This window comes from Lagenorhynchus albirostris, chromosome 8 (assembly GCF_949774975.1).
Source record: "Lagenorhynchus albirostris chromosome 8, mLagAlb1.1, whole genome shotgun sequence".
NCBI classification, from domain to species: Eukaryota; Metazoa; Chordata; class Mammalia; order Artiodactyla; family Delphinidae; genus Lagenorhynchus; species Lagenorhynchus albirostris.
The window spans coordinates 18,595,055-18,613,748 of NC_083102.1; the positions used below are offsets into that span (position 1 = coordinate 18,595,055).

The 18,694-nt window shown below is 40.5% G+C and overlaps 1 protein-coding gene across 2 annotated transcripts in view; it reads right to left on the reverse strand.

The window, feature by feature from the left end:
* The window catches only part of LRGUK (leucine rich repeats and guanylate kinase domain containing), a 118,785-nt gene that overhangs the window by 40,351 nt on the left and 59,740 nt on the right, over positions 1-18,694 (reverse strand). For both annotated transcript variants that reach the window (XM_060156646.1, XM_060156645.1), the window contains exons 12-15: positions 8,860-8,956; positions 4,677-4,790; positions 2,457-2,658; positions 1,740-1,835 (exon numbers count right to left, since the gene is read on the reverse strand). In XM_060156646.1, coding sequence (XP_060012629.1) covers positions 1,740-1,835; positions 2,457-2,658; positions 4,677-4,790; positions 8,860-8,956 — 509 coding nt within the window. The remainder of the gene's footprint in view (positions 1-1,739; positions 1,836-2,456; positions 2,659-4,676; positions 4,791-8,859; positions 8,957-18,694) is intronic.

Genomic DNA, 18,694 nt, shown 5'->3' on the forward strand with positions numbered 1-18,694 from the left:
GGAGACTCAACTGGAAGGAAAACCTCGGTCATTATCTGTTGGTTGTTACCATTTTCACACCGACCTCATTCCAGAATTCCATGGGCACCTGATCTGGAGAAAGTGTGTAGAGTTGCAAAGCAGCACCGTTAGTTTGAACTCCGGCAAAACCGTGACCGGGCCTGCTTCTGCCTGGCCAGGATGCAACCTGGCCAGCAAGATCCTACGTGGGCAGAGTCACAAAGGCTAAACCACACGTACACACAAAGCTGTGGAGCATCTGCACAGCATCGGCACAGCAGCAAGAGTCTTACGTTATATTCTACATTATGTGATACGTGAATGCAGTTCAGTCCACTGGGGGGACATGCTTTTTATTATTATTATAGTGGTGGTAAAACATAAAATTGTAACATGTAACATAAAATTTGCCATCTTAACCATTTTTAAGTGTATGGTTCAATAGTGTTAAGCACACTCACATTGTTCTGCAACCAATTCTCAGAACTCTTTCCATCTTGCAAAACTGAAACTCTGCCACCATTAAACAATGCCCCTGTTCCTCTCTCCCCCAGCCCCTGGTAACCACCCTCCTTCCTTCCGTCTCCGAATTTGTCTACTCTGGGTACCTCATATAATTAGAATCATGCAGTATATGTGTTTTTGGTTATTTCATTTAGCAGAATGTTCGCAAGGTTTATCCATGTTGTAGCGGGTGTCAGAATTTCCTTCCTTTTTAAGGCTGAATACTATTCCCTTGTACATATAAACCATATTTTGTTTATCCATTCATCTGTCAATGACTGCTTGGGTTACTTCCACCTTTTGGCTACTGTATTGTGAATAATGCTGCTGTGAACGTGGGTGTACAAAGGCTGTGCAACACCTGCTTTCAGTTCTTTCGGTTCTTCCACCCAGCAGTGGAATCACTGGATCATACGGTAATTCTATTTTTAACTGTTTTGAGGAACCACCATACTGTTTTCCATGGCAGCCACACCATTTTACATTTCTAATTTCTCCACATCCTTGCCAGCACATTTTCTATTTTTTGTTTTGTTTTGCTTTTTCATAGTAGCCATCCTAAGGGGTATGAGGTGGATTTGGGGGGAAGCTGTTAAATACATCTCAAAATACTCATGTACTAAAATTCTAATTTAGGGCTTTAGAATTCCTAGATTCCAAGGAGATGCACGCATATATCCCACGTCATTTGCTGTGCATGATTCATGAGGCAGGTGGGGAGCATTAATTCCATCTAACAAGACAGAAGCTCAGAACAGCTAAGCAGCCTGTCCCAGGGGGCAGCAGGGCCAGGACCAGGCTCACATCCCCCGACCAGTGCTCTTCCGTTATACTCTGTAGTGCAACATTTTGAGGACTATGGAAATGCAAACAAAGGGGGAGAGAATCTCTTGGATTGGGACAATGCTGTCAAGCAGAACACCACCTCAGCCCCCTTAGGAGCCAAACTTCCAGGAGGTGGAGTTCTGAACTGTGGGGCTGACCCATACCTACCATGAGTAGGTACTCCAAGGTACTGCTTAAAGGAAAGTCTTGTGAGGTCCATTATGGTCACCTTGACAAGCAGAGGGACTGGCCCAGAGGGCTGACTCATGCAGCTTATTTGTGGGGACCAGAGGAAGTACAGGGATTAAAGAGTCAGAACCAGCCCCATGGGAACAGGTTGATGAGTCCCCAAATAACAACCCACAGATTTGTTTTCCTTTCCATGCCGAACAAAAGGGACAGAGCAGTACCTGTGGTTGGAGCCAAACTCTTGGCAGTTGCCTCCAACAATCCAAGGTATTCTCTAATGAGCTGACTCAGAGTTTGGTAGGCAACATCCAGATCATCTACAGTAAGGAAGAGAATGTATGTTAAAGCAACAGAATTATATCAAAATAGAGCCAATCTGTGGTGATGGTTTTTTAACTAGATCTACTTTTATGAATACTGTGGTAGGCAGAATTCTAAGACCCAATGACACTTCACCCTTGTATAATCACCCCCCCCACTTGAGTGTGGGCAGAACCTGTGAACATGATGAGCTACGACTCCTGTGATTACGTTAGGTTATATGGCAAAGGCATTTTCACGAATGTAAGTAAGGTTACTTATCAACTGAGTTTGGGCTAATCAAAAAGGAGATTATCTAGGTGGGCCTACTCTAATCACATGATCCCCATAAAAGGAGGTTTTCTGGTTGCAGAAGAGGAAGGCAGAGACTCGAAGCATGAGTAGGATTTGATGGGCTATTGCTGGCCTGAAGATGGAGGGGGCCATGTAGGTAGGACCTGAGAGCAGTCTCAAAAAACTGAGGGTCACCCTTGGCAGATAGCCAGCCAGCAACCAGGGACCTCAGTCCTACAACCACAAGAAACTGCATTCGGTCAACAATAAGAAGGTACTTTAGAGCAGATTTTTCCCCAGTAAACTTACACTTCAAAAATAAAACTTTGCTGAAAGTTACTGACCTGCATTGATTACTGCATCAAAATATCCTGGATATTTCTGATGAATTTTAATATAAAGGTCTACTCTGGAGACAGCAAATTCAATCTCTATACGACTGAATAATCCTTTTCTCCTCAAGTAGCCCTCATATTTTTTCTTGTCCATGGGTACCACCAGGATGTATCGAGGCTCAAAATAGGAATGTTTTAAACTTCTTACACCCTATGCATTTAAAGAAAAGATAATCAGTTAGAAACAGAGACACAATTTAGAAATCATTTAGAAGATACGTGACAACATGGGTGTAATAAGTACTGAGGAATTTATTTTACCTGTATAATTAGCTATTATTTTCCTACAAGTATCCCAGGATTAGGTTACTTCTCTCTGCTCATCAAATATCACATTATCACTGGAGAAATAAGAATTTGTCCTACCTGGTTATCCTCTAACTAATCATTCTAATGCATATGACTCTTAAAAGAGAAAACTGCTAGAGACAAATAGGTATGCTCACTGCATCTTTATTACTGAAAAGTAATTTCAATTCTACATTTCAAAAGGCATCCTTGCAGCCCCAGGAGATAGAGATCTTACCACAGAGCAAGGCTCCTCTGTTACCCTTTTGTCATCAACTTGGGCCCTTCCTGTTCCTAAACCAGCAACCTGGTTGGCTGGTGCCTATCATATCTCACAGCCTGTACCCAGAGCATTGGAAGGCCAACCTCATGATAACCTGCTAACCGGGAGCCCACACAACCAGGGAAGCAGTGGCAGGTAGTGCTCTGAGGATCTGGAGGGCTGGGTCAGGGCTGCAGCTCTCCAGCTTCTGTGACTCTGTGCAAATCCCTCAAGCTCCCTGAGTAATCAGGGTCCTCATCTGTGAAATGGAAGAGCTACTCCAAATGGACTCTAAAGTTTCTTCCACCTCAATCCTACCATCAATAATTTAACTCAATGTTCAAAATCTTTGTTTTTAAAAATTCAGGGGGAAGAAATACAGGATCTTTTCAAAAACAATGTCTACAAGAGTCAATGATGAGGACAGTTGGGAAAAATGGTTTAGCTTGGAAGAGTCAGGAATAAAGCCTGGTTTATGGACTCAACCTCTTAGAAATGAGTAGGAGAAAGCTCTCAGGAAGGAAAAAAGTAAAACAGGGGCCAGAACTCAGAACCATTAAACTGGAAAAAGTTAGACACAGGAGCTGGTGAGTCTGCACTCAAAGTTGCATTAATTTTTGTTTCTGCCATGTCCAAGGAAGACATTTTAGGGAAAAGGTCTTTCTTTTGGCTAATTAGCATAGAAACAAAGTAAACCTTCTTAAGGATGCACAACCAATCAACTGCAGAATGATAAGAATTGCAGGATTTTTAAGTTAGGAAAATTAACGAACTGGAAGAAATGTGACCAGTTTCACTGAAGTGAGGCAACACTTAGACCAATACAAAGGGCTGAAAAGGAATCCCAGTCTCCTGCTCTTGGAAGTCAGAGAGGAAAAAAGTTTTAAGGGAGATTCAAGTCGATAGTAAAGGAAAACCAAAAAACCAATCAACTGTCTTTGAAGATCTCAAATAGTTAATAAAGCCACATATTTTTAAAACAAATGAGTAGGAAATTCCTGGTTTTACTCTGGAGTTGATTTTAGAGAGACTTCTGTATATTCTAATTACAGAAGATCACTGGGGGAAGATACTGGGGAAGAGAGAAAGATCTCCTGAAATCTGCAAGTCTAAATTGCTCAAAGTATGAAAAGATAGTAAACCAGTGAGCAGCTGGAATCAAATGGCAGCATGGCCCATGCGCCTTCCCTGGAGAAGGAAGGGACAAGGTCAGTGGCAGGGCCCTGCCACTGTCCTGTGTGGACAGGGAACCAGTTCCACACCCTGTAGGAAACATTTTATCTGATATCACTTATACAGAGACCAGTGCTCTAAAAAGAAAAACGGACAATTTAGTAAGGAAATAACTTAGAAAATAAATCTTGAGTGGCAGTTTTACTCCATAGCGTTTGGGTGATGTCTAGTATTGTAATCCAACTCCTGTCATTTGAATTATTTGTATCTTTCTTCCCCTAAGCTAATTACGAACTTAAAATCTCCCACATTTGTATGCATTCCTCTTGGGCCAAGCAGTGTTCGGCCTACACACGGTAGATCCACACACTGTAGCCCCTTCCCCAATCCCAAATATATACACATTTACGCATTAAAAAGAAATCGACTGAATGAAAAGTACTTACTTCTATTTCCATATGAACACAGCTTGCTAAACCATCTCTTGCGATATCTTCTATGGTGTCCCTACTTAATCCATACTTGTGATTACCATAATTAAAGGTTAGAATAAATTTCCCCTGCAATGTAAGAAGTACAAAGATTTTCCTATAACAGCTGCCATCACGGAATTTAATATAAATAAAATGATTTGATGTCTTACTTTTATACGATTCCACAAAACGTATAAATATTAGCAATTGTATAAGGATGACAATGGGTTGATGAAACTTAATACCAAACTGTGATACAGAAATTCATTCAGAATTCCCAGCTGGCCAAAAAATATTAGGCTTTTGGAAATAACCAGCTGACCAAACGTTAGAGCGGAGTGAAGGCAGTGAAGCTTATGATAAACAGATCATTTTGCTTACTTACCCACTTCCTGCCAAACCTGCACTGTAAACCTTCATTACTGAGAAAGCAAAACTAATAGTTCACCCTTTGCCTCAGCCATTTCGGCTATGCCAGTACACCAGGTCTCCCCCAAAAGCTTCCATTCTCAAGTGCCTTGCATTTCCAGATAAGCCTGAAGGCCATGAATTACAGCGACATCCATAAACCTTTGCATCCTGAGATAAGCGATGAAAAACAGACCCATCCTGCTTTTCCTTATAAACATAGCTTTTTATTGAAACTGCCCCAAATGTATTCAGCATCAGTATTGTGTGCCCTCTAGTCATCTGAGGTACAAATACTGCCTTCTTTCTATATTCTGGAAGCCCAGTTCTTCCTGAAACTGTAGTCTCGTGCAAAAAAAAAAAAAAGCAAGTAGAACACATCTCTCAAAATTGTTTGAACTGGGCTTCCCTGGTGGCGCAGTGGTTAAGAATCCACCTGCCAGTGCAGGGGACACGGGTTTGAGCCCTGGTCTGGGAAGATCCCACGTGCCGCGGAGCAACTAAGCCCGTGCGCCTCAACTACTGAGCCTGTGCTCTAGAGCCCACGAGCCACAACTACTGAAGCCCACGCGCCTAGAGCCCATGCTCCTCAACAAGAGAAGCCACCGCAATAAGAAGCCCACGCACAGCAACGAAGAGTAGACCCCGCTCGCCGCAACTAGAGAAAGCCCGTGCGCAGCAATGAAGACCCAACGCAGCCAAAAATAAATAAATGTATTAAAAAAAATTGTCTGACTTTTCCTTTGATGATATTATATTTATTAGACAACAAGATTTAATCTAAACTGGGATGTTGATGACAACAGAAGGAATAAAAATGTGGACATCCTTAGCCACCGTGACTCCTCAGATAACATGATTTTGAAATAAATAATGAAGTGAAAACTCCCAAGGCCAAATCCCATCAATTGAAGCCCAGCAAAAGGCAGCGCCGTCATTAAAAACAGTAGCAGTCAGGGGTCTTTGATGCTGCCCTGTGCCTCCTGGCCCAGATGTTCTGGAGATTTGCGTGTGTGTATGTTGTGGGGGGGGCGCTGCCTGGCGGGGGGTTGTTAGAAGGCTAGGAGACGTACGGTGTCCCTCAGGAGGGTGGGTCTCTGGGGGATGTGTCTGTTGCGGGTGATGAGGAAAACCCCCATCCACCATAATCAGAAGACATTTATGTCATATATTCTATAAGTTAAAGACCCAGCAATAAATATCCTTTTACTTTACTCCCTCAATGTCATACTGTGTTCTTTGGGACAAATACTGTGACTCCTTTCCTTTTACCATCTATCTATATTATATCTATATAGATAGACACCTGAGTCTCCCGTCAGGTACGCCATACTTTATCTTGTTTACTGTGACTCACTCTGTTTTCAGAATGTATACTTGAATCACTTTTCAGATATATACTATGAGTTTGTTTACTTGTGTGTATAAGGGCCTCCCTCTGTGGATCCCAAAAACATTTTCTGGAAGGATGTAAGGTTGGGAGAAATCTTGCACTGTACTTGTGTATGTAAAACAGGCCTTGTTCCACTGATTTGTTAAGAATTGAGATGAGTGGTCCCCCAGCTTCTGGAGGGTGATACTCCTTTCACTGCTTCCTGCCTGTGGATTTCTTAATAAATAGCAATAATCATATCTCAGAGACCTCCAGATCTGTGATCTTACTTCCACAAGAGTACAAGAGTCTCTGCAGGTAAGTGACTGTGTATATGGGCTTAAGAAGGGTTCACGCGTCTGTGGGCACATGGGGGGATGATCTTTGTTTTTGGGGGGGGGTGTGGAGTGTATATGGAAGCATGTGCTAGTCTATGTGTACCTGTCAGAGTGGAGAGGTATGACTGTCCACAGCAGGCATGCTGGGGTGGGGTGTGCCCGGGCTGTCTGTCAAGGGGTACTGTGACTTGGGAGGGGGCAGGCTGGCTAGGGGAACGTGCATGGAGAGGGGCTCTGTGTACAGAGGCTGAGTGTGTGGGCGTGGTTGGCTCACCTGACAATGTGTCACGAGTTTCTAATCTCTAGGTTTGTCTCTCTTCACGAAACAGCCTCAAGCTCACTTGAAAGAAAAGAAGATTTGAAGCAAAATTCAAGTTGAATATGTTGATGCCCTTACAGTGAAGTAATATGTTAGCAGAAGCAGGAAAAATGAGTACTTCTCAAACACACAAGCACTCCCATAGAGGGAGTAAAACTAGAAGACTAAATATAGTACAAAAGTACAGTGATTTCTCAGACTAGGAACCGAACCAGACTTACTTGATTACAGATATGATAAGGTATGAAACATCAGAGGAGCACATGGGGCACTGAGAACAGTGGAACTAAATCAAGAAAAAATGCCCCAGACTCTAACAAGAAATTAACATCAATTTTGGGAACTAGCTGTCTTTCAACCCAAAGAGTCTTAAGAGAATGCTTCTTACTAATATCAAGATAACTCCTCAGGTTTCTCGTAATGGCTTTTAGAAATATAAAGTCTCAGAGTACCCTTGGTGCATAAAACTGAACTTCTAAAACATAGCCCTAGGAGAGAAACTCATAAAGAATTTCCAAGATGTTCTTTTGACAAGATTAAAGGGAAAATGGCCTAGGGATTATAGGGTTTTTTCACTTGGGTTTCTCTGTGAATGCAAGAGAAAATACGCACCATGTGTAAAGCTGGTCATTCAAAATTAAACTCGTGGCAACTGCAGAGCCTATGCTTAAATGCTCCACAGTTATGAGCACAGGTATAAGCCAGGTCTATTATTTGGGGATGGGGCAGAAAAAGAATGGAGGATGGAGAAGGGGAGGGAGGGGAGGAGGGATGTAGCTGTAAGAGTATCACTGGTTAGATGGTAATCTTTCAAAAGCAGAAGCATAGACTAGTCCTTAATCCCATCCTTCAGGAAGCTTCAGGGGAAAAAAAAAAGAGTTGTGTAGGATTCATTTGGTGATAGAAAAAATGATAATATAAACAAAAATAAGGCCCAAGGTGAAGAGAAAATAAAAGGCTTACAGATCCATCGGTAGTGATGAAGATATGAGATGTTCTTTCTGTTTAACTGAAGTCATGGGTGAATAAGGTCGCCCAGAGCTTCAATGAAATGGACAAGGGCAGGGTAGTTATCCTCACCTAGGAAAGACACAGACCTCAAAGAAATGAGGAAACTTCTCCTGTCTACTGTCGAGAGCTTCCACATGCATTAATGACCTCCAGGACTTAGGACTTCTCACACAGCGATGTTATGGTGGAAGGTCAACTCTGTGTATGTTGGAAGACCAACTGGCTGGGACACACCAGTGTGAAATGGTGTTTAGGGTCACAACAATTAGAAAGCACCAGTGATACCAAACAGAGGGAGTGGTCTCTGGACAGAACACGCCAACCCCCAACCCCCGGTAAGGGCTCCATTCCCAAGCTTGCTGCATCACATCAAGTCTTTGGGAATTGTTTATCTTGAGTCAAATCTGACCAATAGAGCAGCACCTGATACACACAGATCTCAAGGTCTTTTCACGGTGCTTTCTTCCATTTTCTTAAAACGTCTATTTATTCAGTGTCATTGGAAATTTACAATATTTTCTCCAAGATCATAAAATAAAGCAGCATGTGAACAGTGATGTATCAAATGGTTTAAGAAAAAAACCAACTCAATAAGAACACGTCTCTCAGGAAAAACACAAATATAATTCTCTTTCTTAACACTATTTCCTAATATTTCTACCACAGAACATGCATTTCTTGTGCATTAAATATAAAGAGCAGTCTTACCATGTTTAGCATTTCATCAAAAACTTCTTGAGAGATAAAATGATAATCAACCCGCTCCCCTTCTCCAAAGTACGGCCGTCTTGTGGTGTGACAGGCCCTGAAAACAGAACGTAGAGAACCTCGTCTCTTTCCATTAGTTTGAAATTCAAAATGGAAAAGGTTTTGGTGTAAAGTATGTTTTCAAAAATTAAAATTGATCCACGAAACATAAAGTAACGTTATTCTGAAAACCCCGAGTTCTGGCAGTGCTAGACTACATTCACTTGCTATACTTCATAGGGATTATAAAAACTTTCAGATTATCGACACCAAACTTTCACTCATTGTTCTTTATCACCTTCTGAATCACCACCTCTGACATCACATCATAATACTTTAAGAAGTATAACAGTATTTATTACCCATACACTTTCCACCCAAGTGCTTTCATGCTCTCTCTGATCTATGGGCTTTTTCTGTAACGCTTCCCTCCCCGCTCCTCTGCCAGGTTAGCCCACTTGTCTTCAGGACTCAATTTAAGGGTCACCCCCAAAAGGCCTTTCCTGACCACCTGTGGATGGGTTCTGCACCTCTTCTTTATCCACCCTGAGCCTCAGTGCCTGCCACCAACTCCTCCCAGCCCCTTATTCAGGACCCCATCTCCTCTGCTGCTTGAGGGCAGAGACCAGCTCATTCCTTATTCCTGCCACACTTACCAGTACTATGTACGAACCTCCCACGGGAAGCCATGATTCCAAAGCTGAATGGCATTCTCAGCTCAACCAAAGAGGCCTTTTCTGCCCACTACCTGAAATAGCATCCCTACCCCAGCCCACCACGCCCCCAATTACTCTCCATCACCCAAACTGCCTTCTCTTAACTGTTTTTTCCTATCTTCTCCAGCAGGACATACAAATCATGAGGAGAGGACTTTATCTTGTTGATTTTATCTGCCACTGCATTCCCAATGCCTGGCCCACAGTAGGCATTTACTAAAGATTTGTGACATGAATGAATTAATCGAACATGTGAAGTGGATGGCAGCTGTGATGAGCTCCATTTTAAGATGACTATAAAAATGACTTGCCCGAGGCCACAGAGCAGGCCAGTATCGGTCCCAGAACTAGACTATGGGGCTCCCATCTAGACCAGGACTGTTGATTTCAGACCATGCTGACTTCCCAATGTTAAGTTCTGGGAACGCAAACTGATTTTTAGATTATCCTATGGTTTTAAAACAGGAGATGCAAGTAGCTAGACACTTGACATGCTATTTCATTGACTCCTCGCAAAAAGACATGAGGTAGGTGCTACTGTTTTTATTTTACAGATGATGAAACTGAGGCACAGCAGTAAAGTAACGTGACTAAGTAACAACCACAGGATGACACCAAAGTCAAGTCCTTTTAGTATCACACTAAGAGGGTAAACTCACAACCTCAAAATCTTCTCCACTTCAAAGTCAAAGACAGACAAATTTTCTAATTCATACCGCTGTTCCCCTTCCTTAAAATCAAGAATTAGCTATAAGGGAGGGAGATGCAAGAGGGAAGAGATATGGGAACATATGTATATGTATAACTGATTCACTGTTATAAAGCAGAAACTAACACACCATTGTAAAGCAATTATACCCCAATAAAGATGTTAAAAAAATAAAAAATAAAAATATAAAAATAAATAAAAAAAAAGAATTAGCTGTACTATAAATTTAAAGGTCTTAACATTACATTTAAATTGTACACACAGGAAAGAGCACATTTTAAGAGAAGGCTGTCAAAACACCATGATGTTTGTTGTGCTGTTTGCATGCACTGGAATTTCTTTATACCCCTTGGCAGGGACCTGAGACCTTCTGTCTACTGGTGTCCTTGACAGTCAGGACAGATAACTCGCTGACTTGGCATCCTGTACCACACACCCTTAGCATAGCCTATACACACTGCACTGAATTTGCACTTTCCAACAAAGGAATTGAGTAGCAGGGATTTTTTCAGAATTTCTAAAAGGAAGACAAAGCAAAGAAGCAATCTGAAGCTTCTAGGCAGGTAAATAAAGAGATGGCTTCACTGACACGGAGAAAGCTATGACAGAACCAGCATCCACTACGGAACTTTCTATTAAGAAGGACCTAAGATGACCTGTGGTTTTTTGAATCTGTCATCCAATTTTCACATATAGAAATGTTCGCTGTGTAGTATGCTGCCCAAATATGAATGTCTTGAAAAGGAAATGCTTCACAGTGAAAGCAATGTTTCATTAAACTCAGAAAAACATGACACCAGATTTGAGACGAAGCAATTTGCTTGGGCCACCACCTTCAACATCGTTCCTCTCTCCTGTCTAGATATAATTTCAATTGTAAGTTACATTTCCATGAGTTTATTATTTACTAGTTAAATCATGGAAAATTAATTAAATCATGGTTTGCAATGGGAGCCATACTCCCTGTTAGTTTCATTTAACAGACAAAGAGCTGTGTTCGCGATTAACCTCAGAATACAACACTGGCACTGAAAGGCTAAGGGTGAGTCAGACATTCTTAAAGGCCAATTCACTGGCCAGCTGTCACTGAGGATCCTAACACACCAAGTCCATGGAGAGGAGGAGATGATCAGGAGGGAAAGGAATCTGGAAGGCCAGGCCAAATAACGAAATGTTACTAAATCCAGGAAAATGTAAGAGGAAGAAGAAACAATGCCTAAGAAGGACTAGCAGGCAGCTGAGGAAGTAGAAATTTTTTTAGTGTGATTCAAAAGAATTTAGAAGATTAGAATCTCAACTCTGGACCAGATTGCTTCAAGAAATAACTTGTTACTGCACATATTTAGGCAGAGGCTTGGCTGTGAGCACATCCAAATTCAAGCACATTTATAGCATGCCATATTGTTAGTAAGGGAACTCTTTCACTGGGTGTCCACAAAAGCCCACGTATTCCTAGGGCATTTGGTAGGCAAATTAAATTGGTCCCAATGCCCAATGCAAATATATGTCAATAAACTGCTGGACACAATTTAAGAGATCACGAACAGAGAAGATTCCAGCACATACTGTGTCTGAGTATCAAATTCCAGGAAGCCACTACTCTGTCCACTTTCCTGTAACTGCATACCACTTTCTAATTCATGCCATTATCACCTGTCACTATACCCTAACCAGTCTCCTCATCTCCAGCCTTCCCTCCCCAAGCACCCTCCCAAACTGCCCACAGGGGACACTTTCTAAAATGCAGCTGTGATCATGACACTCCCCTGCTTAGAGACCCCTTATGATCAGACCCCTGTCTATTTTTCTGGTCTTCTGCCATCTTCCTCCATGCTTCAAGCTTAGCCACACTACAGTGTACTTTCAGTTAATCAAATGTGCCAGGCTTCCCTGGTGGTGCAGTGGTTAAGAATCCGCCTGCCAATGCAGGGGACATGGGTTTGAGCCCTGGTCCAGGAAGATCCTACATGCCGCGGAGCAACTAAACCCGTGTGTCACAACTACTGAGCCTCAACTACTGAAGTAGTTGTGCCACAATTACTGAAGCCGGCATGCCTAGAACCCATGCTCCGCAACAAGAGAAGCCACCACAATGAGAAGCCCATGCACCGCAACAAAAGAGTAGCCCCTGCTTGCCGCAACGAGAGAAAGCCTGTGTGCAGCAATAAAAACCCAACGCAGCCAAAAAACTCAAATGTGCCTGTTGTTCTTTCTGCCTGGATCTCAGGCACCTGTTCCCCCCTGCCTCAAATCTCACATCCCACTTATTTTTTATTTCTCCTGTCACAGAGGCTCTTTACTTCCCTCATCACAGCACCCATCAAACTGTCTTGTTAGCATTTACTTATCTAATCTCACAGTAGAGTGTAAGCTGCCAGGAGGGCAAGACTCACGTCTGCTTGTTTTACAATTTTATCACTGGTACAATGCACGTGGATGGTGCTCAAGAAACACTGCCTGAAGGAATAAATAAACCATTCTACTAGTCTGTCACACCTGTATAAAGAGACATTAGATTAGATGGCTCTTGGGGAGCTACAGCTCATACCATCTCATTTAGCTAAATAGCTGCAGGCTTTTATTTTACCATATTATAGTGCTAAAAATAAAATATAGTTAGTAGTCAACACCATGAAAAAGGTTACACAAATAGAGATTGCTATAAAATAGAGATCTAAGGAAGAAGTATACAGTTTTACTTTCATGACTATTCAGATCACTTTCAAGGCCTTAAATCTGGAAGATGAACAGGCATGCCAGTATTGCTTTCTGTTTCTCTCATTACCCAGCACTTTTCTAGGGAGCCACTGATTTGTATGGTACTGTTAAGACTGGAAATAAAAGGAGAGACTCCGAAGGCAGTAAATGCCTATCTCTAGGCCACTTGTAACTAATACAAGTAAAGAAAGAACATCCAACCTATTTCTAAAACCAAGAACAAATGGTAAAATCAGATCCTTGGACAAGAGCACAATCCCTCAGCCACTCCAATATCTGTTATACCACCGAGCCATGTTTTTAATATTTATACATCGGGATATGCAACTTACCATGTGAAAATTTCATTGAATGTCTTGGTCTTGGGTGAATGCAATTTAAAAAGGAAGACAAGGGCTTCCCTGGTGGCGCAGTGGTTAAGAGTCCGCCAGCCGATGCAGGGGACACGGGCTCGTGCCCCGGTCCGGGAAGATCCCACATGCAGCAGAGCGGCTGGGCCCGTGAGCCATGGCCACTGAGCCTGCGCCTCCAGAGCCTGTGCTCCGCAACGGGAGAGGCCACAACAGTGAGAGGCCCACATACCAAAAAAAGAAAAAAGAAAAAAAAAAAGAAAGACAAAATGCTGGGAGAAAATGAGATAAATAGGAGGGAAAGAAAACATTCAAGCAAATGGCAGAGAAATGAGACTGTATTCAGCCCTTTTTTTTTCCATTTAATTAAAAATCAATAAAATATATGATGGATAAAAAATAAAAGAAAAGAAAATTTAAACAACAGCAATCAACAGTCCCTCCCACCAGGAAACTTGCACAAGCTTCTTAGATAGCCTCATCCACCAGAGGGCATACAGCAGAAGCAAGAAGAACTACAATCCTGCAGCCTGTGGAACAAAAACCACATTCATACAAAGATAGACAAGATGAAAAGGCAGAGGACTAGGTACCAGATGAAGGAAGAAGATAAAACCCCAGAAAAACAATTAAATGAAGTGGAGATAGGCAATCTTCCAGAAAAAGAATTCAGAATAATGATAGTGAAGATGATCCAGGACCTCAGAAAAAGAATGGAGGCAAAGATCGAGAAGATGTAAGAAATGTTGAACAAAGACCTAGAAGAATTAAAGAACAAACAAACAGAGATGAACAATACAATAAGTGAAATGAAAAATACACGAGAAAGAATCAATAGCAGAATAAATGAGGCAGAACAAAAGATAAGTGACCTGAAAGACAGAATGGTGGAATTCACTGCTGTGGAACAGAAAAAAGAAAAAAGAAGGAAAAGAAATGAAGACAGCCTAAGAGACCTCTGGGACAACATTAAACACAACAATATTAGCATTATAGGGGTCCCAGAAGGAGAAAAGAGAGAGAAAGGACCAGAGAAAATATTTGAAGAAATTATAGCTGAAAACTTCCCTAACATGGGAAAGGAAATAGCCACACAAGTCCAGGAAGCACAGGGAGTCCCATACAGGATAAACCCAAGGAGAAATACACTGAGACATATGGTCAAACTGGCAAAATTTAAAGACAAAGAAAAAGGATTGAAAGTAGCAAGGGAAAAATGACAAATAACATACAAGGGAACTCCCATAAGGTTAACAGCTGATTTCTCAGCAGAAACTCTACAAGCCACAAGGGAGTGGCATGATATACTTAAAGTGATGAAAGGGAAGAACCTACAACCAAGATTACTCTACCCAGCAAGGATCTCATTCAGATTCGACGGAGAAATCAAAAGCTTTACAGACAAGCAAAAGCTAAGAGAATTCGGCACCACCAAACCAGCTCTACAACAAATGCTAAAGGAACTTCTCTAAGTGGGAAACACAAGAGAAGAAAAGGACCTACAAAAACAAACCCAAAACAATGCAGAAAATGGTGAAAGGAACATAGATATCGATAATTACCTTAAACGTGAATGGATTAAATGCTCCAACCAAAAGACACAGGCTTCCTGAATGGATGCAAAAACAAGACCCATATATATGCTGTCTACAAGAGACCCACTTCAGACCTAGGGACACATACAGACTGAAAGTGGGGGATGGAAAAAGATATTCCATGCAAATGGAAATCAAAAGAAAGCTGGAGTAGCAATACTCATATCAGATAAAATAGACTTTAAAATAAAGAATGTTACAAGAGACAAGGAAGGATACTACGTAATGATCAAGGGATAAATCCAAAAGAAGATATAACAGTTATAAATATATATGCACCCAACATAGGAGCACCTCAACACGTAAGGCAACTGCTAACAGCTATAAAAGAGGAAATCAACAGTGACACAGTAATAGTGGGGGACTTAAACACCTCATTTACACCAATGGACAGATCATCCAAACAGAAAATTAATAAGGAAACACAAGTTTTAAATGACACAGTAGACCAGATAGATTTGATTGATATTTATAGGACATTTCATCCAAAAACAGATTAAACCTTCTTCTCAAGTGTGCACGTAACATTTTCCAGGATAGATCACATCTTGGGTCACAAATCAAGCCTCAATAAATTTAAGAAAATTGAAATCATATCAAGCATCTTTTCTGACCACAATGCTATGAGATTAGAAATGAATTACAGGGAAAAAACGTAAAAAACACAACCACATGGAGGCTAAACCATACGTTACTCAATAACCAAGAGATCATTGAAGAAATCAAACAGGAAATCAAAAAATACCTAGAGACAAATGACAATGAAAACATGATGATCCAAAACCTATGGGATGCAGCAAAAGCAGTTCTAAGAGGGGAATTTACAAAATAAAATTCTACTTCAGGAAACAAGAAAATTCACGAATAAACAACTTAACCGTACACCTAAAGGAACTAGAGAAAGAAGAACAAACAAAACCCAAAGTTAGCAGGAGGAAAGAAATCATAAAGATCAAAGCAGAAATAAATGCAATAGAAACAAAAAAACAATAGCAAAGATCAATAAAACTAAAAGCTGGTTCTTTGACAAGACAAACAAAATTGATAAACCATTAGCCAGACTCATCAAGAAAAAGAAGGAGAGGACTCAAATCAATAAAATTAGAAATGAAAATAGAGAAGTTACAACAGATAAACAAAATTGATAAACCATTAGCCAGACTCATCAAGAAAAAGAGGGAGAGGACTCAAATCAATAAAATTAGAAATGAAAATAGAGAAGTTACAACAGACACCACAGAAATATACAGCATCCTAAGAGACTACTACAAGCAACTCTATGCCAATAAAATGGACAATCTGGAAGAAATGGACAAATTCTTAGAAAGGTAGAACCTCCCAAGACTGAACCAGGAAGATAGAGAAAATATGAACAGACCAATCACAAGTAATGAAATTGAAACTGTGATTAACAATCTTCCAACAAACAAAAGTCCAAGACCCGATGGCTTCACAGGTGAATTCTATCAAACATTTACAGAAGAGTTAACACCCATCCTTCTCAAATTCTTGCAAAAAATTGCGGAGGAAGGAACACTCCCAAACTCATTCTATGAGGCCACCATCACCGTGATACCAAAACCAGACACAGATACTACAAAAAAAGAAAATTACAGACCAATATCACTGATGAATATAGATGCAAAAGTCCTCAACAAAATACTAGCAAACAGAATCCAACAACACATTAAAAGGATCATACACCATGATCAAGTGGCATTTATCCCAGGGATGCAAGGATTCTTCAATATATGCAAATCAATCAATGTGATACACCATATTAACAAATTGAAGAATAAAAACCATATGATCATCTTGATAGATGTAGAAAAAGCTTTTGACAAAATTCAACACCTATTTATGAAAAAACTCTCAAGAAAGTGGGCATAGAGGGAACTTACCTCAACATAATAAAGGCTATATATGACAAACCCACAGCAAACATCATTCTCAATGGTGAAAAACTGAAAGCATTTCCTCTAAGATTAGGAACAAGAGAAGGATGTCCACTCTCACTACTATTATTCAACATAGTTTTGGAAGTCCTAGCAATGGCCATCAGAGAAGAAAAAGGAACACAAATTGGAAAAGAAGAAGTAAAACTGTCACTGTTTGCAGATGACATGATACTATACATAGAGAATCCTGAAGATGCCACCAGAAAACTACTTGAGCTAATCAATGAATTTGGTAAAGTTGCAGGATACAAAATTAATGCACAGAAATCTCTTGCATTCCTATACACCAATGATGAAAAACCTGAAAGAGAAATTAAGGAAACACTCCCATTTACCACTGCAACAAAAAGAATAAAATATCTAGGAATAAACCTACCTAGGGATACAAAAGATCTGTATACAGAAAACTATAAGACACTGATGAAAGAAGTTAAAGATGATACAAACAGATGGAGAGATACACCATGTTCTTGGATTGGAAGAATCAATATTGTGAAATGACTGTACTGCCCAAAGCAATCTACAGATTCAATGCAATCCTTATCCAATTACCAATGGCATTTTTTACAGAACTAGAATAAAAAATCTTAAAATTTGTATGGAGACACAAAAGACCCTGAATAGTCAAAGCAGTCTTCAGGGGAAAAAACGGAGCTGGAGGAATCAGACTCCCTGACTTCAGACTGTACTACAAAGCTACAGTAATCAAGACAATATGGTACTGGCACAAAAACAGAAACATAGATCAATGGAACAAGACAGAAAGCCCAGAAATAAACCCACGCACCTATGGTCAACTAATCTATGACAAAGGAGGCAAGGATATACAATGGAGAAAAGACAGTCTCTTCAATAAGTGATGCTGGGAAAACTGGACAGCTACATGTGAAATAATGAAATTAGAACACTCCCTAACACCATACACAAAAATAAACTCAAAATGGATTAGAGACCTAAATGTAAGATGGACACTATAAAACTCTTAGAGGACAACATAGGAAGAACACTCTGACATAAATCACAGCAAGATCGTTTTTGATCCACCTCCTATAAAGTAATGGAAATAAAAAGAAAAATAAACAAATGGGACCTAATGAAACTTTAAAACGTTTGCACAGCAAAGGAAACCATAAACAAGACGAAAAGGCAACCCTCAGAATGGGAGAAAATATTTGCAAATGAATCAATGGACAAAGGATTAATCTCCAAAATATATAAACAGCTCATGCAGCTCAATATTAAAGAATCAAAAAACCCATTCCAAAAACAGGCAGAAGACCTAAATAGACATTTCTCCAAAGAAGACATACAGATGGCCAAGAAACACATGAAAAGCTGCTCAACATCACTAAGTATTAGAGAAATGCAAATCAAACCTACAATGAGGTATCATCTCACACCAGTTAGAATGGGCATTATCAGAAAATCTACAAAGAACAAATGCTGGAGAGGGTGTGGAGAAAAGGGAACTGTTGCACTGTTGATGGGAATGTAAACTGACACAGCCACTATGGAGAACAGTATGCAGGTTCCTTAAAGGACTAAAAATAGAATTACCATATGATCCAGCAATCCCACTACTGGGCATTTACCCCGAGAAAAACCATAATTCAAAAAAATTCATGTACCAAAATGTTCATTGCAGCACTATTTACAATAGCCAGGTCATGGAAGCAACCTAAATGCCCATCGACAGATGAATGGATAAAGAAGATGTGGTACATATATACAATGGAATATTACTCAGCCA